Source organism: Urocampus carinirostris, chromosome 17 (assembly GCF_059441175.1).
Source record: "Urocampus carinirostris isolate Australia breed hairy pipefish chromosome 17, RoL_Ucar_1.0, whole genome shotgun sequence".
NCBI classification, from domain to species: Eukaryota; Metazoa; Chordata; class Actinopteri; order Syngnathiformes; family Syngnathidae; genus Urocampus; species Urocampus carinirostris.
In genome coordinates, this window is record NC_142365.1 from 30,650,702 (window position 1) to 30,670,005 (window position 19,304).

Below are 19,304 nucleotides of genomic sequence, written 5' to 3' on the forward strand. Positions count from 1 at the left end.
TTTCTAATCTTTCTTCTGGGGCTGAGGTTTTGGCTTGATTACTAACCACCTATGCATTTTTATTGTGTTCTCTGTGCGTCTACTTTGGAAAATGATATGCAAATGCACGACCTTATAACGAGAGTCCGGAAGCACGAAGTTATTCGATGCAGGCTTCTGCTTGGCTGCCGAGTATGCAAATTGCCAAACTAACCAAAATTTCCAAACCGAACCAAGATTTTGAAATCGGAATAAAGCAAATGTTTGATTTGAGAAAAAAATGTCTTTTTTTTTTTTTTTTTTTTAATATATTTTCTTGAAAAAGTTGTCGGCCACCCGGGCGGAGAGGTTTTGTAAGTTGTACGCCCTACGTTAAAGATGCGCGCCCCGGGCGTCCGGGCAGACGTTGTTTCAGACACTGTTAAAAAAATCCAATTCATCCATTAATCCAAAGAATAATCAACCGATTCATCCATTATCAAAATAATCGTTAGTTGCAGCCCTAATGCTTACTGTTTGCTACTGGGAACACACAACCAAATATATGCATATAAACTGACACCGTGATTTCAGTATTTTATTTTATAGTTGTAAATATGGCTTTGATTTGCGAGTATATTCCGTAGGGAAAATTTCTCCCTGAGGACAAACTCAACGTTGTCGTATTCTGCGCTTTTGTAACGGCTCCACCATTACTGTATTTAGTTGTAGTATGTAGTTCAACCTAAACACGCCCACGCTTCATTAATGTTGCTGGCGGAATGAGGGTTGCATGTTACATTGTGAGCGAAGGAGTAACAGCCATTACAGGACGTTGTAATTCATGATCAACTTTTAATAAGTAGCGGTGTAACATACCATGTTGTAACGCCAGTTGAGTTATAGCGTTTTATTAATAATGCGTAACGGTACTTGTTAAAGAGAACAGTAATTGCATTCCTGGAATGCATTCTTTTGTAACGCAATAGTCTCAACCTTGGTCACGAATGGATTTAGGAATTAAATGCAGAGTAGTACACTTGTAAAGTGTTTTTCCACTGCATTGATTGTTGGCAGACTTGCAAAGCAAATGTATTCATCTACATCATAACTAAGTGCTCCTTGTGGTCACATGCCAAATGGACATGGCAAAAACCAGGAAGTAGAAAAGTACTACAGTATAATTAATGCAAAGAGCAAGGCCAAACAGAAGAAGCATCAAGGTCGGGGAGGCCAACTATTTTAAGTTTAATTGGCTTAAAAATGTGGCCAATCTTGAAGTACTATCCAGTTTTATCATTTACCATTAAATATATTTTCTCTATATTTGATTTTAAATAGAATAGTTTCATAAAATTGGTTTTGAAAACTCACAGTTAAAGCAAAAACTGTCAGAACCAGCACAAATGGTAGACCCATTCGCCTATCGTTTACTCACAAGTTTATTGAAATACAGAGGAAAGTCAGCGCCAGCGATCCGGTGCTCGCAGGGTGCGAGAAGCAAGCCGCTCAGAGCGTCTTCCGAATGCGGAAGTGGATCTTCCGGAGCGTAGTTAGACGGAAAAACAGGTCGTTAGCCAGGACGGGAGATCAAAAAGTGGTCGGGGTCAAAGAACGGGTCGCAGCAGGAGACAAACGGGGAAATCAGGAACGCAACAAATGAAAAACGGGTGACAAAACTGGACCGCCGGGTTTCAGAGTCATAAAATGCCTGCCTTGTGAAAACAGAGGTTTGCTGACGGACTGACAACAGGCGAGTGAAAGGACTGAGCTTAAGTAGGACGGGGAACCAATCAGGTAGCCAGCAGCAGGTGGCGCCAAACGAGCGGTCACAGGTGAATCTAATGAGTCATCATGACAAAAAACTATATTAGGAACCTGTTTTTGTAGTATTTCTGTTGAAACATTTCTATAGTAGTATTTTGTGGTGTTTCAGTAGTATTTCCGGTACTATGGTTGTAGTATTTCTGTGGTAATATTTCTGTAGTGGTATTTGGTATTGTAGTATTACTGTAGGGGTAGAAGTATTTTAGTTGTATTCTAGTATCATTTTTGTAGTATTTTTATTTGATTTGTTTTTGTTGTGTTTCTTTACTATTTGTATCATTACTGTAGTTGTGTGTTGTATTTTTTCAGTCACACTATTTTTTTAGTAGTATTTTGTAATAAAGTCGTACTGTAGCAGTATAATATTTTTATTTCTCTAATATTTTATTTTCAGAATGAAAGCAAATTAATATATTAGGTCCTTGTATTTAAGGGCTAAATTTTATATTTATTTTTGCAGTATTTCTGTAGTAGTATTTTCGTTTTACACACACACACACACACACACACACACAAAGGGACAACAGGTGCAAAGTTTTTTTTAAATTAGCCGTACTTTATTCATTATCATACATGTTTTGTTATATTTTGACCATTTTTGTTTGGTGGGCCGATAAAAAATAGTTAGCCCACCCCTTATCAAGGTGATGGTGGCTAGCTAGCTAAGCTAACTTAATACTCTGTGCTATCACCCAGTGATCCCTCAGCCAGCTTCACTATGTCGGCAGGCAATTGTGGGATTTCCTTCAACAGTATGCATTTCCACGAGAACCCATACGTTCTAAGTGTTCCTTTTGGTCACACGCCAAATGGCAAAAACCACGAAGTAGAAAAGTACTGTAGTTAATGCAAAGAAAGCAATGTCATACAGAAAAAGTATCAAGGATATGGGTTTGTACAGGTGGTTGAAATCCTAGAAAATGCTTGAATTATATTGTTGTGTTTTCAAGGTTGAAAAGTGCAGGGATTTCTTGAAAATACTTGAAATTGTTGCAAATACCACGTTTCTCTGCAGTTTTCCACAATAGACCACGCATTTATTGAAAAGAAAAATAAATAAATAAATAAGTCTGCTTAAAAATGACATCGACGCCCCCGCTCCTACCTCGTGATTATTCACAATTAGTATCATGGCGTTGGCATGTGGAGCGTCACCTCCCCCCTACTGGTCGGACCTTAGCAACTTTAAAGTCAAGGAATACAGATTCCCTGAAAAAACACTCAACACAACAAAATGTAAAGTCAAAATATTTATTTACAGTGTAACAACAAGTATAAAATACAACAATATACATATAGCTTATTCCAGAGTTATTGATCCCTTGCGTTCATATTTTTGGTTTAAAAACAAATTATAGTGACTACCTTACGTCCTTTGCTTTTGCAACATATTAAAAACTCTTTGGGTAAAGAATTTTGCATTTAGTATCTATAGTCAATTTATTTATGTATTTGTTCTAATAAAATTTAAAGTGAAAGACAAGATCCCTGAAAAACACATAAAATATATATGGAACTATTTACATATCTACAAAAATTAAACAGTAAATACAAAACAATTTTAGCTTTTTACCCATTGAACAGATTTAAAGTCAAAAAACACAGAATCGCTGAAAATACAAAACAATGAAATATAAATAATATGAAATAAACTCTGGTGCTATAAATAAACAATAAAATAATTATTTACAACTATGTTTTGGGCAGCACAGCGGCGCAGTGGTTAGCGCATGTGTGGCACAGTTCTGAGGTCATGAGATTGAACCCTTTGTGTGGAGTTTGCATGTTCTCCCCTTGCTTGCGTGGGATTCCTCCGGGCACTCCGGTCTCCTCCCACATTCCGAAAACATGCATGTCAGGTTAATTGGCCGGTCCAAATTGTCCCTAGGTGTGAATGAGCGCGCGAATTGTCTGTCCCTGTGTGCCCTGCGACTGGCTGGCAAGCGGTTCAGGGTGTCCCCTGCCCACTGCCCGAAGATGGCTGGGATGGGCTCCAGCACCCCCGCGACCCTACTAAGGATAAGCGTTGCAGATAATGGATGTACAACTATATTTTGATAAATTTAGACACAGATCCTCTGGAAAACACGCAAAAAATAAAAATGAAAATAGTTAAAACAAAAACAAAAGATGAGCAATGAATGCACTTTGTTTTGGGGACATCAATATCACTAAAACGATTCCAGATTTTGCAATTTCTTCCTGCTTTTTATAAATACAGTACTTTTTTCATTTTTTTTTCATTTTACCCAACACCCATAGAACCCCTTAAGTAAACAAGGGTGACGTGGCCAAGCTGCGTGTGCATTGTTGATGCAGAATGGCGGCATTCATAGCAGTTTATAGCAGCCCATTGACACAAAAAGATTATAGGTCATGAATAGAAACATCAAAAATAAGCACAAGTATGTGCTAGCAACAAGATATTTTCTTTTATTAATAAAAGTCAACCTTAAAAAAACAAAAACGTTTTTTGATCTGTGTTGGATTTCCTCTTTTAATGGTACTTGAAAATTTTTAAAATTGTCTTTTAAAGTTTTTATTAAGTCCTTTAATTTGGCCACAAAAAAGGTGTACACGCCCTAATGGTAGCTATCTAGCTAAGCTAACTTAACTCTCTGTTCAGATTCACCATGTCGGCGGGCTACTATGGGATTTCCTTTAATACCACACATTTCCACGAGAACGCATACGTGAGCTGCTTCATCTCAGGGGCCGTGGAGTTGCCAGCATACGTCTCCAGCTGGCTTGCTTTGCGCTACGTGTCACGACGGATGTCCGTCATCGGATCCCTGGCATTGGCTGCCATGCCGCTCTATTTTATACAGCTAGTGCCAGAAGGTAACTTTAAGTTTTGTTCCAATTGTTTGCCTAGAGAGAGATGGGCGCCACCAGGCTGTATTTGCCCTATACACACCACAGGAAATGGTGCTCCCACGAACTTGGTGCTAAAAGGACACAACCACCCACCCACCAAATGAAATCTACTGTATAACCTCTCAATACTGACCATGAATTAGACCCACCAAAAGTTCGCTGTAACACACAGGTGTCAAAAAGGCGGCCCGCGGGCCAGATCAGGCCTGCTAAGGGATTGAATCCGGCCCGCCAGAAAACACCCAGAAAAGCACAAGAGAAAAACAAGCTGCAGGTTGAAATATGTCAACTTGAGGTTGCCAAAGCCAGGTGCCTCGAACAGACACTGTACTTGTATTTATTTTTCCCTCTCTCTCTCACTCTTTTCCACCCCCTTTTCTCCCACTCTATCTCTTTCACTCTCTGCGTCTCTCTTTTTCTCTTCCTTTGTTGCTCTTTGTCTCTCTTTCTCTCTCTCTCTCTCTCTCTCTCTGTGTCTTTTAACCTCTTTTGCTCTGACTTCCTTTTTTCCTTTTCTCTCTTCATACCCTTCACGCTTTGTTTAGTCTTTTCTCTCCTTCTGTCTTTCTATTTCTCTTTGGATTTCTTTCTTCCTCTCCTTTTCTTCTCCCCCTCTGTCGTGACTTTTTATCTTTTATTTCTCACGCTCTCTCTCTTTCTTTCTTTGTCCCGCCCTCTCTCCTTTTCCCTCCCTCTTTCTCTTATTACTTTATCTCTTTTTCTTTATCTTTAATCTACTAATCTGGCCCCCGACAGAATGTTTGTTCTATCGTGTGGCCCCCGAGTTCAAATGAGTTTGACACCCCTGCTGTAACATCTTGACATACTTGTTCCAGAGAAAAAAAAGATGTGTTTGTTTTTGTTGATTTAAAAAAAAAAGATATATCAAATCCAGCTACCATCCTTCCTGTGCGGATTTTGCATGTTCTCCCCGTGCTTGTGGAGGATTCCTCTAGCCACTCTGGTTTCCTCCTACATTCCAAAAACATGCTTATCAGGTTAATTGGCCGGCCCAAATTGTCCCTTGGTGTGAGTGAGTGAGTGAGTTGTCTGTCTCTGTGTGTATATATATGTATATATATATGTGTGTGTGTGTGTGTGTGTGTGTGTGTGTGTGTGTGTGTGTGTGTGTGTGTGTGTGTGTGTGTGTGTGTGTGTGTGTTGGTATATATATATATATATATATATATATATATGTATGCATAGCTTCAATAAAAATTAATTAGAGACGTTTCTTAAATGGCCATACTTTCCAAACTTTAGGGCGCAGCTAAAAACCCCAATTTGGCCAGGAATTTGAAAGTGTAAGTATTTGAGGAATGAGTGAGCAATAATTGATCTTATCGATAAACATGGCTTGCCTAAATTGCAAAACATTGCATGCAAAGGGAATCAAACCCAAGTAGTAGCGGTAATAGTGCCGACATTTTACCACTAGACCACCAGTGGTACAATTGACCCAAAAGAATGCATTACACCATTTCTCATTATCATAATAATTTTCCTCATAGCCAAGAACACTGAGTTGCGCAGTGTATTCTGATATGTTAAACAGTCTCTCCACTTCTTAACCAATGAATGTTAGAGAATAAAAGGAAAACAGAAAGTCTTTCAACAAAAAAGTCTTTTCGTAAGTCATTTGTACCACTGGTGGCTTAGTGGTATTGTGTTGATAGTCTTACCGCCACTACTTGCATTCCCAGTGCATACGTTTTACGATTTGGGTTTGCAGCACATATTGATGAATTGGATTAATAATATGAACCCATACACACGGAAGCTCTCACTGTAGCCTCAATTTACTGTGTCTTATAGGTCTGTGCTTTTGCATGAAAAATATATGATAAAATAATATTTTTTCGGTGAGCCTTATAGTGCGGAAATTACGGTAAATTTTAATGGATAATGGGAGATCTGTTTTAAAAGTATCTTGCTTGAAGAGACATCAGTGGATTTTGTCATCAGTACATATAACTTGCCCATGGACTGGAGTGTGGATAGACCAGTTTTGCAATTGTCACAGACCAAACTGAAACAAAAGCTCTCTCTTCTGTTGTTCAGTCGAAGTGCAATGTTTCATTAATACTAGATAAAGAAAGCTCTAACAAAATGTATTTTTTTTAAAGGTGTAAAAAACATTCAGAATGTGTGAAAATACACACAAAAAGATGTATCTTTTTGGTGTATTTTTAAATGTCTTTTTTCAGGTTTAAATTTAGACCACATGAATGAGTTAAAAACAACAATAGATTGTTGAAACCAGCATCCCAAAGACATGTAGTGCTGTGTGGATAACACCTCACAACCTAAATTACAACTAGGATAACCCTTAAACCCCTGACATCTTCCAACAAAGGACCTCCTGATATAATCAAATGATTCTCCCGGTCCATCAGGTTACTCAGGTCTGTCGCTCACTCTGGAGATGGTGGGAAAATATGCCATCACAACCGGCTTTGGTCTGATGTTTGCCTACACCACTGAGCTGTATCCTACGGCGCTGCGAAACACAGCCGCTGGGCTATGCAACACCGTTGCGAGGCTTGGAAGCTGCATCACACCATACCTGCTCGAGCTCAGTGAGTCCCCATAGAATATGGCAGGTTGTGTTTCTACTAATAACCAGTGACTGGCCTTGCTATTCACACCTAGGCCTTCAGTAGTGCTTTATCTGAATCAATCCAACCCCCATTAACTATGTATGGCTATACAACAGTTACTGCTGCTAAAGCTGTGAGACCAATAACAAAGGATCAATAATAAAATTGCAAACTTATTTAGGAATCTAGCTACACCAAAAATCATTTTTATTTATACACAAAACCCATCCTTCTTTCTTCACTAATTTGTGGTCAGTAATGTAAATCTGTTTTGTTTCAGCAATGAGAGAAAGCAGCTCCACATAGTTTCCTTTGTTTTTGGATCCGGTGCTTTCATCGTGTCCCCGAAATGAAAGTTCCTGCTTGCTCCGGTTGGGACAGGCTTGCGTGCTTCGGAGTTGTCTTACTCAGAATCAAGAATTGTATGTTAGGTTCTTTTTTTCGTGTTGCCTATGAAGCAAAGGCCTCTCATGGGGGGAAGGACCACATGTTCCACGAAGAAAGACGGATCTTTTTAGCTTTTTGGAGACTGATATTGCTGACTTCTTAGCTAAACGACAGGGAGGGACTGATCCAAGGACCATCCAGGGCTCATGGTTGGCATGCGCCATACTTCCTCGCAGAGGGGCCATGGCCCTGGGCTTTGGCCCTGGGCTTTGGCTTTCTTTGTCCCCATTATCCAAGGGGGAAATGGTTAGCCAATATAAAAGCAATACAACAATATACAGTAAGACCTCGGTTATCGCGGTTAATGGGGACCAAAACCACCCGGGATAAGTAAAAATCCGCTAAGTAGCGGCTCACCTTCCCCCAAAAAAAATTATATATATATATATATATATATATTTATTTATTTATTTTTTTAGACACGGTTAATGGGGAGCAAAACCACCCGCAAAAAGTGAAAATCTGCGAAGTAGCGACGCCCCTTCAAAAAGAATTTTTTTTTTTTTTTAAATCTCATCTCATCTCATTATCTGCACCGCTTATCCCTATTAGGGTCGCGGGGGGGGGCTGGAGCCCATCCCAGCCATCTCCGGGCAGTGGGCAGGGGACACCAGCCAGCCAGTCGCAGCTGCAAATCACATTAGTTCTCGCAGCTAGCTGCGTTCTTCATCGACGCACGAGCCGAGTGATCCACCGCTAAGAGTCGTACAGCTGGGCGATTTTACGTCCACCCAAGACGATCGGAGACAAATTCACGACAGGGTTTTTACTTATGCCGCACCGCGGGTGCCGTTCGGTCGCTCCCGCGAACGAGCCCCTAACCCGCGGCGCGGGTACTTTCGGGCGCGACAAGCCGAGCGGGCCGGGCGCTTGGCGCGGAGGCCTCTGCCAGCGTCCCACGCGCGTGCTACACGGCCCTCGATGGCTCCGGCCGACGGGCGGGCGGCCGGGGGGAAAGGGGTAGCTGGGGGGACCTGTGGAGTTAGGGGGGGGCGCCGAAGCGGAAGCCGCACCGAAGCCGCGCGCCGGGAAACAAGAACGGCGCGCCGTGCTAGGGTCGTCGGCCGAGGGGGATTCCCGCAAAAAGTGAAAATCTGCAAAGTAGCGACGCCCCTTCAAAAAAAATATTTTTTTTTTTTTTTTTTTTTTAACCATTACAGACCGCAAAGCTCTGAAGCCGCAAACGTCAAACCGCGAAGTAGCGAGGTCCCATTGTATATGCTTGTGCAGCTCGCTGGAGATATAGTTGACTAGCTCTGGCAAATACAATCTATCCCAAGCCGATCATTTTATACACTCTATCACTAGCCAATCACTTTTCTTTGTCCTCTTCAGGTTTAACAGCGGCTGGCACCAATCATAGTTGGTGGTGAAGTTTCCCTACGGCAGTTAGAAGGGTCCTTTTATGCCAACTCAAAATCTAATTGGTTAAAGCAAATAGAAGGCATTCGAGGTCCTAACAGCCCACCACTGCTAATAAGAAACACTGGGTTATTGTGTTTGGAAATATCAGGAGTTATTGGAGAATCATAAAATACATAAAACACATCGGCGAAGCTTACAACAAATACGTATGTGTTTGGTTTTATCGTGAACTTCAAATTATTATCATTATCTATCTATCTATCTACCTTGGTCATATCCCTCAAGAGAGGTGACCGACAGCAAGACACACACATACAATAACAAAGAAAATAAAAGGGAAATAAATGACAAAAAAAAAAACACACACAAAATTTTTTGGACCATGGCCAACCCAATTGCCCAAACACCCAAACAAGTACGGCTCCTCGGCACCCAAGTTGGTCATGCTTTCGTCCCTCCAGATGAAACGGGACACCAGAAAGCGGCCATGTCACTCGGGTCAGGGGGACACAACACACTCCTTTGTTCAACAGCAGGGCCCGACAGCTTTCACTGGTTTACCCCTGCCGCATCATACGGGTGCCCAGCCCATCCTTAAGAACGCGTCCACAATCCCACTATCCTTTCACAACAACTCTCCACTCCTTTCTATCACCAACAATAGCTCTAGCTTCCATTATATTTAGACCTCTTTCCTGCAGTGCACTCATAACACCATCCATCCACGTCAATCGCGGCCTTCCTCTTGGTCTCCTTCCATTTACTTCTGCTTTGTGGATCCTCATCAACATTCGCTCCTCATCCATCCTCTCCATGTGTCCAAACCAACAGAGTACTCTCTTATCAACACGCTTGCTCAGTTCCACGACTACTTCAGTTTTGTCTCTCACAATTTCATTTCTCAGTCTATCCAATCTTGTCACTCCTAACAGAGTCCTCAAACACTTCATCTCAAAAACATTCAACTTCCTTCTTAAATCTGCATTCAGGCTCCAAGTCTCTGCACCATACAACACAGTCGGCACAATCACACTCTCATACAGTCCCCTCTTAACATCCATACTCATACTCTTGTTGTTCATCACTCTCCTCAGAGCACCCAAAACCTTGCTTCCTTGATTCACTCTGTGCAATACCTCACACTCCAATCCACCAACTGCAGCCACATCACAACCCAAGTACCTAAAGCTTTCAACTTCTTTCAGCACCTGTCCATGCAACCTGATTTCTAACGTCATGCCCACTCCATCACGTGAACACTTCATCACCCTACTCTTCCCAACATTGACACATAACTTACGCCTATCACATACTCTTCCAAACTCCGTTACCAACCTTCGCAATGTTTCCTCAGAATCAGCCACAAGCGCTGTGTCATCTGCAAACAACAACTGACTTAAATGCCACACTGTTCCATTGTTGTCCATCATGTCTACACCTCTGCCAAATACTCTTGCATTCACCTCTCTCACCACACCATCCATGTACACATTAAACAGCCATGGTGACATCACACACCCCTGTCTCACAACAGTCAACACAGGGAACCACTCACTTGTCTCACTCCCTACTCTTACAGATGCTCTTACACTCCATACATCACCATCACTTGCCACAACGCCTCTCTATCAACTCTGTCATACGCCTTTTCCAAGTCCAAATATTTCTCACACACCTGTCGTACTGCAAACACCTGATCCACACATCCTCTTCCTTTCTGAAACCACTCTGCTCCTCCATCACCACCTCATTCGTTCTTTCTCTCACTCTCTTAATCAAGACTCTTCCATACAGCTTACCCGGCACAGACATCAAACTGATACCTCTCGAATTGCTACATTCATACTTATCACCTTTACCTTTATACAATGGCACCATACATGCACTACACCAATCAACAGGAACCACACCACTTAAAAAGCATACATTCAACAAGCGTACTAACCAGTCAATCATAGCTGTGCCACCTTTTTTCAGGCTTTCAGCAGTACCACCAATCAACCCAGGTGCCTTCCCCCCTTTCATTTCTTTCACTGCCTCTTGCACCTCCCATGTTTCCACAGGCTTCACATTTATATCACCCAACACGGGCATTCTCTCCATACCATCGATCGCCTTGTCTATCACTTCTCTCCCATCCTCCACATTTAGCAACTCCTCAAACTACTCTTCCCATCTCGTCCTGACTGCACTACCGCTAACCAGCAATCTACCATCCTTATCTTTCACTTTCTCTTCCTTTCCAGACTCACTGTTTCTTACTCTTTTCACTTCTTTCCAGAACACTTTTCTCCTTTCCTCAAAGTTCACTCCTATCTTTCGACACCATTCATCATTTGCTTTCCTTTTCGCTGCTTCCACTGCCACTTTTACCAACCTTTTCTTCACTTTATATCTTTCATACGCATCGCTACTCTTATCTTGCAGCCACTCCTCAAAGGCACGTCTCTTTTCTGTCACAGCCTCTGATACCTCATCATTCCACCATTCACTTCCTTTCCTAATACCTTGACCAACTTTTCTCATTCCACACATTTCTTTTGCACTCCTCAACACTGCCTCTTTAAACCACTTCCATTCAAATTCCACACTCTCCATTTCTCTTCCACTAACCCGTTCATTCTCTTCCCTTATCCTCTCTTTAAACTCTCTTTCCTTTTCTGCCTTATTCAACTCTGGCATTTTCACCTCTTCCCTCACACTCTTCTTATAACTAGCCCTCCACGATCCATCTATTCTCAGTTTTCCTTCCACATAAAAATGATCACACATACCACTCATTTCACCTCTGTAAACATGCACATCCAACAATCTACTTAACATCCCTTTCTTAACCACTACATAATCCATCAGTGCTCTGTCCACCATCTTGCCACTATACACTCTGACGAAGGTATACTTATCCACGTCCCTCTTTTTAAACAATGTATTTCCAATTACCAACTCATTTTCCACACATAACTCAATCAATTTCTTCCCACTCTTAGTTCTTCCTGGTACTCGATATCTAACAATCACATTTTCAACCGTTTCATCACCCACTCTAGCATTCAGGTCACCTAGTATTACCACTTTCCACCCTTCTTTCGCACTTGCCACACATTCCGAAAAGTCCTTCCAGAACTCCTCTCTCTCCTTAGCGCTTCTTTCTGAACCAGGTCCATATGCAATTATAAACATCCATACTTCTACACCCCACTTCAACCTCACCCACATCAATCTGGAAGATATCTCTTTCCACTCCACCGGTTTTTCCTTTGCTTTCTCACTCACAAGCACAGCCACTCTTTCTCTAGCATGTCCACCCGTAACTCCAGACCTTCTACCATACATAACTCCAAGCTGTAATTTACCCTTTCCTTTCATCTTTGTTTCACTCAAGGCTAACACATCAACCTTCCTTTTAGTCATCATCCTTCCGATCTCCTCTTTCTTCCACTCAGTCGCTTTACTTCCACATCCTCTCACATTTAATGACCCTATAACTAGGGTTTGCGAGACCTTTCGGTCTCCCGCCCCCCTTTCGTTGCCTTGCTGTCTCTTAGGGAGTAGAGATAGAGAGGAGAGGATCTCCAGTCCCCTCGCTCCCTCCACTTTTGTCGCCTCTTACGACACACAACGGAACATGGTCGGAGAATTCTCTTACCTCTCACAAGGACATCACTACAAATTATAAAAGATGCAACAACAGTACTTGCTAGTTGCTAATAATACACAAGCAAAATGGTACATTCAAGATACTTTCAACATAATAACTTTCAAACTATCAAACATTGGTATCTTCAATGAACTCGGCCAATTCGTTGTGGCTGATTTTTGAAGGCTCATAATCGGCCAATTATAATCAGCATCCCATTTATTATTTAGTCCCTTAAAAAGAAACCCACAAAATAATAATGAAGATTTTTAATACACCATTCTTACGTAATTTTAGGCCTTGAAGGGACACCCTACATTTTTAGCGCTTCCTGGTTGTGAAAAAAACAGTCCTGCTTTAAATAAGCAAAAATGAATGAAGTATCATACAAAACAGATTTTTTAAAAATACTCATAGGTCAAGAAATTTTCATTTATCCTACATAACATGTTGGCAACCAGTTCAGGGTGTCCCCTGCCCACTGCCTGGAGATGGCTGGGATGGGCTCCAGCGCCCTCGCGACCCTAATGAGGATAAGCGGTACGGCTAATGAGATGAGATGAGATGAACATGAAAGCTCACTTAAAGGGAGCTGACACGATTGTGAAATGCTGGGCAAAAAGATTTAAGAGGAGAAATACGATTACGGGTTATTCCAGACAATTTACTCTTGTTGACTGATTCGAACTATGATGTGATGCTCTGACAGGGTCCATCTCGCCATTCCTGCCTTATATAATATTGGGCAGTCTGGCAGTTTTGGCTGCATTTGCCACTGTCCTCCTACCAGAGAGTTTCGGCCGACCACTGCCTGACTCCATCCAACAAATGCGCAAAAGACAACGGTATGTTTCACAATCACCATGCCCAGAATGCAAATAAATGACCATCTCGATGCACATTTGAAATTGACCAGGCCAATTTTTGAGACCACTTAGGGCTTATTGAATTCTCCAAATATGTCATTTACGAGTGGGGGATATACTTCACATTTCACCTTATCATAGTCTAAATCTCATGACATGGTCTGGTATACACACATCATTGGTTTTACTTTCTGTCTATTTTCAGAACTATGACGTTGTAAAAAAATAACAGGGCAGTACTGGTACAGACATAAATAGATTACAATGAAACTACTGGTTTTGACAGCCACACATGTGCCATGAACTTGAAAATAATATTTTAGGGAACACGGAAATCACTCAGACGTTGGAATTCCAAGCACCTGGGCAATACAAGATAATAAAATATCTAAATAATGAATTTGTTGATAGTTTAATGTTTATTAAACTAGGTTTATAGTTTAGCACAGTGGTCGGCAACCTTTTCTGTACCACGGAACGTCTTAATGTCTGACTATTTCCTCGTACACAGCCCAATAATAACACTAGTAATAATAATCATCATCATCATGATTATAATAATAATTCACTGTGTAAACAGTAAACCACCGGGGATCTAGAATGTAGATGATAAAAACAAAATAAATGGATTGGCCTGCGTTAAGAAATGTGGTATTTTCTCTATTGTAATATTTATGATACTACTACTACTACTAATAATAATAATGAAAACATCACATGAGCAGCATTGTTTCTACCCCAGCACACAATTCAACAAGCTTTGGCCGCTACGGCACAACACAAAAACATGAAAATGCTTGCTAATCACAGCAGCACTAAATAAATGCGAGCCTTGAGCCTTTTTTGCTGCAACTATACAGTTCTATCTTGGGGGTATTTGTTACTGCCTCGTCATTCTGTACGGGGGTTTACCTCATGTGCGGTCCCTTCTCAAGGTTTCCTAATTTACCTCATGTTGAGGTTTTGAGTTTTTCTTGCCCTCATGTAGGATTTAGATCAGGGGATGGTGTAATCATAATCTGTGGTCTGTGTAGCACTTTGAGACTCCTTGTGATTAAGGGCTATACAAATAAACATGACATGACATGACAATTGTCAATTACAGTATATGGTGCATCTCGAAAATACTCTCTTTTTTAGGGTATTTCAAGCTTTATACATTTTAATTGACACATTTTATCCACTTCCACAGGATCAAGTGTCCATGCAGCTCAAAGGGAGAGACTCCAGTTGCTATTGTTACTTTGGAAAATCCTAAATCTTAAAGGAAGAAAAATACAGTGTGTGGAATGAATTACTGTTGTTTACAGGGCTGGGGATATTAGGAAAAACTTCAGTGTTACTTTTTTTCTCCTGATATTTTGCTTGGAATGGCAATATATAATATCTGGACAATTCACAAGCTTAGTTTCTGATGTTATAAACATTGAAGCAAAATGCAGTTGCTGTTTACACATGCTGGTACTTCAAAGGGACATTGTGCATTAATTAGCGCCTCTCAGTGGTAAAAAAAATCATGAAAAAATTCAAAATTGGAGTGTCACCTAGATGGAGCTGACATGATTTTCCGTCATCTTGCTGCTAAAGGTACGCTCAAAAAACCTTGTGCAGTTTAGTCACTTTAAATTTACGTAGTTTGCACTCTTCCTTGTGCTTTGTAGCACTTGTTTTTGGTTACACTACACTATACAGCGACATCTAGTAGTCAATTATTACACATGTCCCTTTATCCAAGGACAATATTGCACTGCAATGTGCACAATATTTGTAATGTTTTTGTTACTGTTACGGCATCAACGTACTGTATGAAGCGAAATGTTGGGTGATGCGCTTTTAGTCTTTTTGCAGACGTGTCAGTTTACATGTTCCAATGTTTTGTTCTCCAAAAGCAAGCCTTTTTACAAAGAAATCCTAAACCAAAATTGATTGTTTTTTTGCTCAGGTGTCTAAAGCCTTACATGCTAAATACAATCATCATTGTTCTATAATCTATTGACTATGTAAACCAACCTTATAGAGCCTGTAATGAATCAGTGAAAATAAAGAAAATGTTTTGGTTAATAATGAAATAAGATCTACATTTTTGAATGGATGGATGAATGAATTTTATTTGCGGTTTTAGAAGAGGAAAATAACAATTTTAAAGGTTAAAAACCACAAATACAGTGGTATCTAAGTATTTTTTTCTCAATGAATGATCCAGTTTGGCTTAGGGGCAGGAGTTGGACTTTGTTCTCAAGTGAATCGGATCAATAAAAAAAATGTCAACGCCAAATATTTAGCTTTGTCTTTCAGTACTATGCTTTATCATTCAGCCTACATTTGTAGCCTACCTTGCAAATTATAAGACGGATTAAAAATGATCTTTTTTAAGCACATTTATTCCCAAACAATGGAGAAAAAAAAATTTCATGTCAGGCATTGAATGTGCGAACAAATTGTTTATTTTACAGATGGGTAAATGCATCTTTACATCTAAACTAACTCACCACACTAACTCGTGTAGGACCTATGAATAAAAATATTTTTTCTTCAATTTTTACACTGCATTGAAGCAAATAAAAAGAAATACAAAATAAGTTTTAGCAGTGGACGGGTGATAACATCTGATACCTTCAGTAAGGCCAACCTAGTAGTTTTAAGAAAATACTGCATAATATTGTATTTAAACTGAAACCAGATGAATCTTATTTTTAATGATCTGTGCATAAAAATTCTTTGTGATCACACCTTTTTCCTTCTCTTTCGTTGCGATCCTGCATTCTACTTGCTGCTGGCTGAGACTTGGCATAGTTTTGCCTTTAAAACTGCATCAATATCAGGTGTCAAATAGTGAGTAGTAAGACATTCAACAATGTCATTCAAATGTTTGTTTGTTAACCTTAGCCGTCGTTTTTTTCTAAATACTTTATTATTCATCACAGAGAACAGCTGTTCACAAAGTTGTCCCAAACATGGATACAAACTTTGCTGGATGTCAGCTCTTTTGCACCTCTACTGCCCTCGAGCAGAGAGAAAGAGCATTTGGTTTCTATATTTTCAAAAACATCACAACTTTTGATACAAATAAGCTAGAAACTTACTTTTTTTTTTACATATTCAGAAATGTATGGTGGCCGGACTGTATGCCATATGTTTGACATGCCTGATCTGTACGTTCATCAGATTTTGTATTTTGTAGCAAGTCAGAATCTGACTCTACCATGTAGTTATAGATGTTCCAGCACTCTAGTATGATGCATACATCCACACAAAAATCCATACATCTATCATATTCCTCGAGAGGGGTGACCGGCAGCAAGATAAACACATACACAAAAACAAAGAAAAGGAAAAAAAGGAAAAAGTACCAAAAAGGTGACCATGGCCAACCCCAGCACCTCTGCACCCAAGTTGGTCATGCTTTCATCCCTACAGATGAAACGGGACACAAGTCACTCGGGTCCGATTGACACAACACACTCTTTTGTTCGACAGCAGGGCCCAACAGCTTTCGCAGGTTTACCCCTGCCGCATCATACAGGTGCCCGATGTCCTGCCCATCCCTTAGAACGCGTCAAAATATCCCACTATCCTTTCACAACACTTCTCCACTCATTCCTATGGCCAACAAGGGCTCTAGCTTCTACTACATTTCTACCTCTTTCCTCCAGTGCAGTCATAACACCATCCACCCACGTCAATCGCAGCCTTCCCCTTGGTTTCCTTCCATTTACTTCTGCTCTGTAGATTATTTTCAACATTCGCTCCTCATCCCTCCTCTCCCTGTGTCCAAACAAACCAAGTACTCTCATATCCACACGCATGGTCAGTTCTACTACTACTCCAGTTCTGTCTCTCACAATTTTATTTCTCAAACTATCCAATCTTGTCACTCCCAACATACTCCTCAAACACTTCATCTCAAAAACATTTGAAATCCATACATACATTCAGCAATTCCTCATCCCCTTCCGCATGGGCAACAACTGTTCCCTAACCCATTTTGAAAAAAACTTATCCACCTAGAAAAGCCCATTTTCTCCTTAGATATTCAAAATTGTATTTTTGTTTTAATCCTGAAAATAATTGCTTAACAAACTAACTCCTTTCAAGGCCTTCCTGAACCGAATTAAACACCCAGAAGTTAAATTGCATGCTTTAATAATGCATTTTTATTCAAAAATATATTTTAAAAGAGCTGTTTTTTTTTTTACCAGAATGCATGATAAGTGGTCAAGCGATTTTATGAAGAGAAAGAATCATTCAAACGCGGTATTTATAATTGTTTGACTGAAAAAAAAGTCTGGTTGTTACCCAATTATGCACAAACTGTATAGTGTATCTTCCCACAATTATATGATATATTGCAAAATGTGCCACGCGCCCGGGACTCTAGGAATTTAGTCTAAAGGTTTACCCATCTGGCTTGTTTCCTGTATACAGTAGAGCTGTGACACCATTTAAGTAACACAACACTTTCAAATGGTGAATTCCATTAACACTACCTTTAAGGCAACCTCCGAAACAGACAGGGATTGTAGTGAACAGCGATTGTATACCACTCATTGCTGCTTGGATAATTGGGTACTTTGCCTGCCCTGTCTTCAAAAAGCCCAAGTGAGGTAAGTTTACCTGCCGCCGTTACAGCATGCATTCCTTGTTTGCCTTTTAGGTAAGCCATTGCGGCTTTTCGTTTGTGTTTTTCGCCGCATGTGTCACGGTTGGTATAATTTTTTCTGGCTAGCTCTCCGTTAACATTGGGGCTTTCTGTTTTGTTTGCTTCCAATTAGCCCCCGTCAGTAGCCAGCTACCCTGCCGTGTACCGTATTTTCCGCACTATAAGGCGCACCTAAAATCTGTTTTGTTTTTTTTTGTTTTTTTAAAAGCTGACTATGCGCCTTATAATCCGGTGCGCTTTATATATGGATCAATATTAAGCCGCGACAGGTCTCGCAACTTATGGTAAGCAGCCACCGACTCCATTTTTAGCATAGAAGAAGAAGTGCGCTGTGCATACTGGGAAATATTAAACAACGATTCTCTTCTCTGAAATGGCTCCTATTAAGAGACACGCTTACAACGCAGTTTAAACTCAAGGCGATGAGTTTAAATCGGAGTCACGCAGTAAAACACGGAAATAGAGCAGCAGCAAGAGAGTTTAACATTAATGAATCGATGGTGTTGAAGTGGAGGAAGCATGAGGATGAGCTGCGCCAAGTAAAGAAGACTAAACAAAGTTTCAGTGGCAATAAAGCGAGATGGCCACAGTTAGAGGACACACTTGAACAGTGGTTTGTTGAACAAAGAGCAGCAAGTAGAAGTGTCAGTACAATCACTATTCGAATGAAGGCAACAGCGCTGGCATGGGAACTTAACATTAAAGAATTCAGTAGTGGTGTTTACGTTTTACATGTTACAGTTATTATGTTATTGCTTTATTGTTATTCTTTTGCACTTGTTATTGTTTTTGCACATTACGAGTGTCACTATATTGCGATTGCACTAACGTTTAATGTACCATAACAGTATCAGACGTTTTTTCTCGTGTTGACTAAATGGAGGAAAAGTAAAATGTTATGCCTTGCTGTTGTTCAAAGATGTTAAATATGTGTCACGAAAATTATTTACCTCAGAGAAAATAATAAAACGGCTGTTTATTCATTTTGGGAGTGAAAAGAGTTGTGGAAAGCTTGTTTGTTATCTATTAATAAAGTTTGACTGACCTATCTGACTGTTTTGTTGACA

At 40.4% G+C, this 19,304-nt stretch overlaps 1 protein-coding gene across 1 annotated transcript in view; it reads left to right on the forward strand.

The window, feature by feature from the left end:
- The window catches only part of LOC148349774 (solute carrier family 22 member 4-like), a 35,558-nt gene extending 19,876 nt beyond the window's left edge, over positions 1-15,682 (forward strand). Inside the window, exons 8-11 of the mRNA XM_088320634.1 lie at positions 4,412-4,626; positions 7,059-7,241; positions 13,421-13,556; positions 14,770-15,682. Of these exons, the coding sequence (XP_088176760.1) occupies positions 4,412-4,626; positions 7,059-7,241; positions 13,421-13,556; positions 14,770-14,842 (607 nt within the window). The 3' untranslated portion in view covers positions 14,843-15,682. The remainder of the gene's footprint in view (positions 1-4,411; positions 4,627-7,058; positions 7,242-13,420; positions 13,557-14,769) is intronic.
- The last annotated feature ends 3,622 nt before the right edge of the window (positions 15,683-19,304 follow it).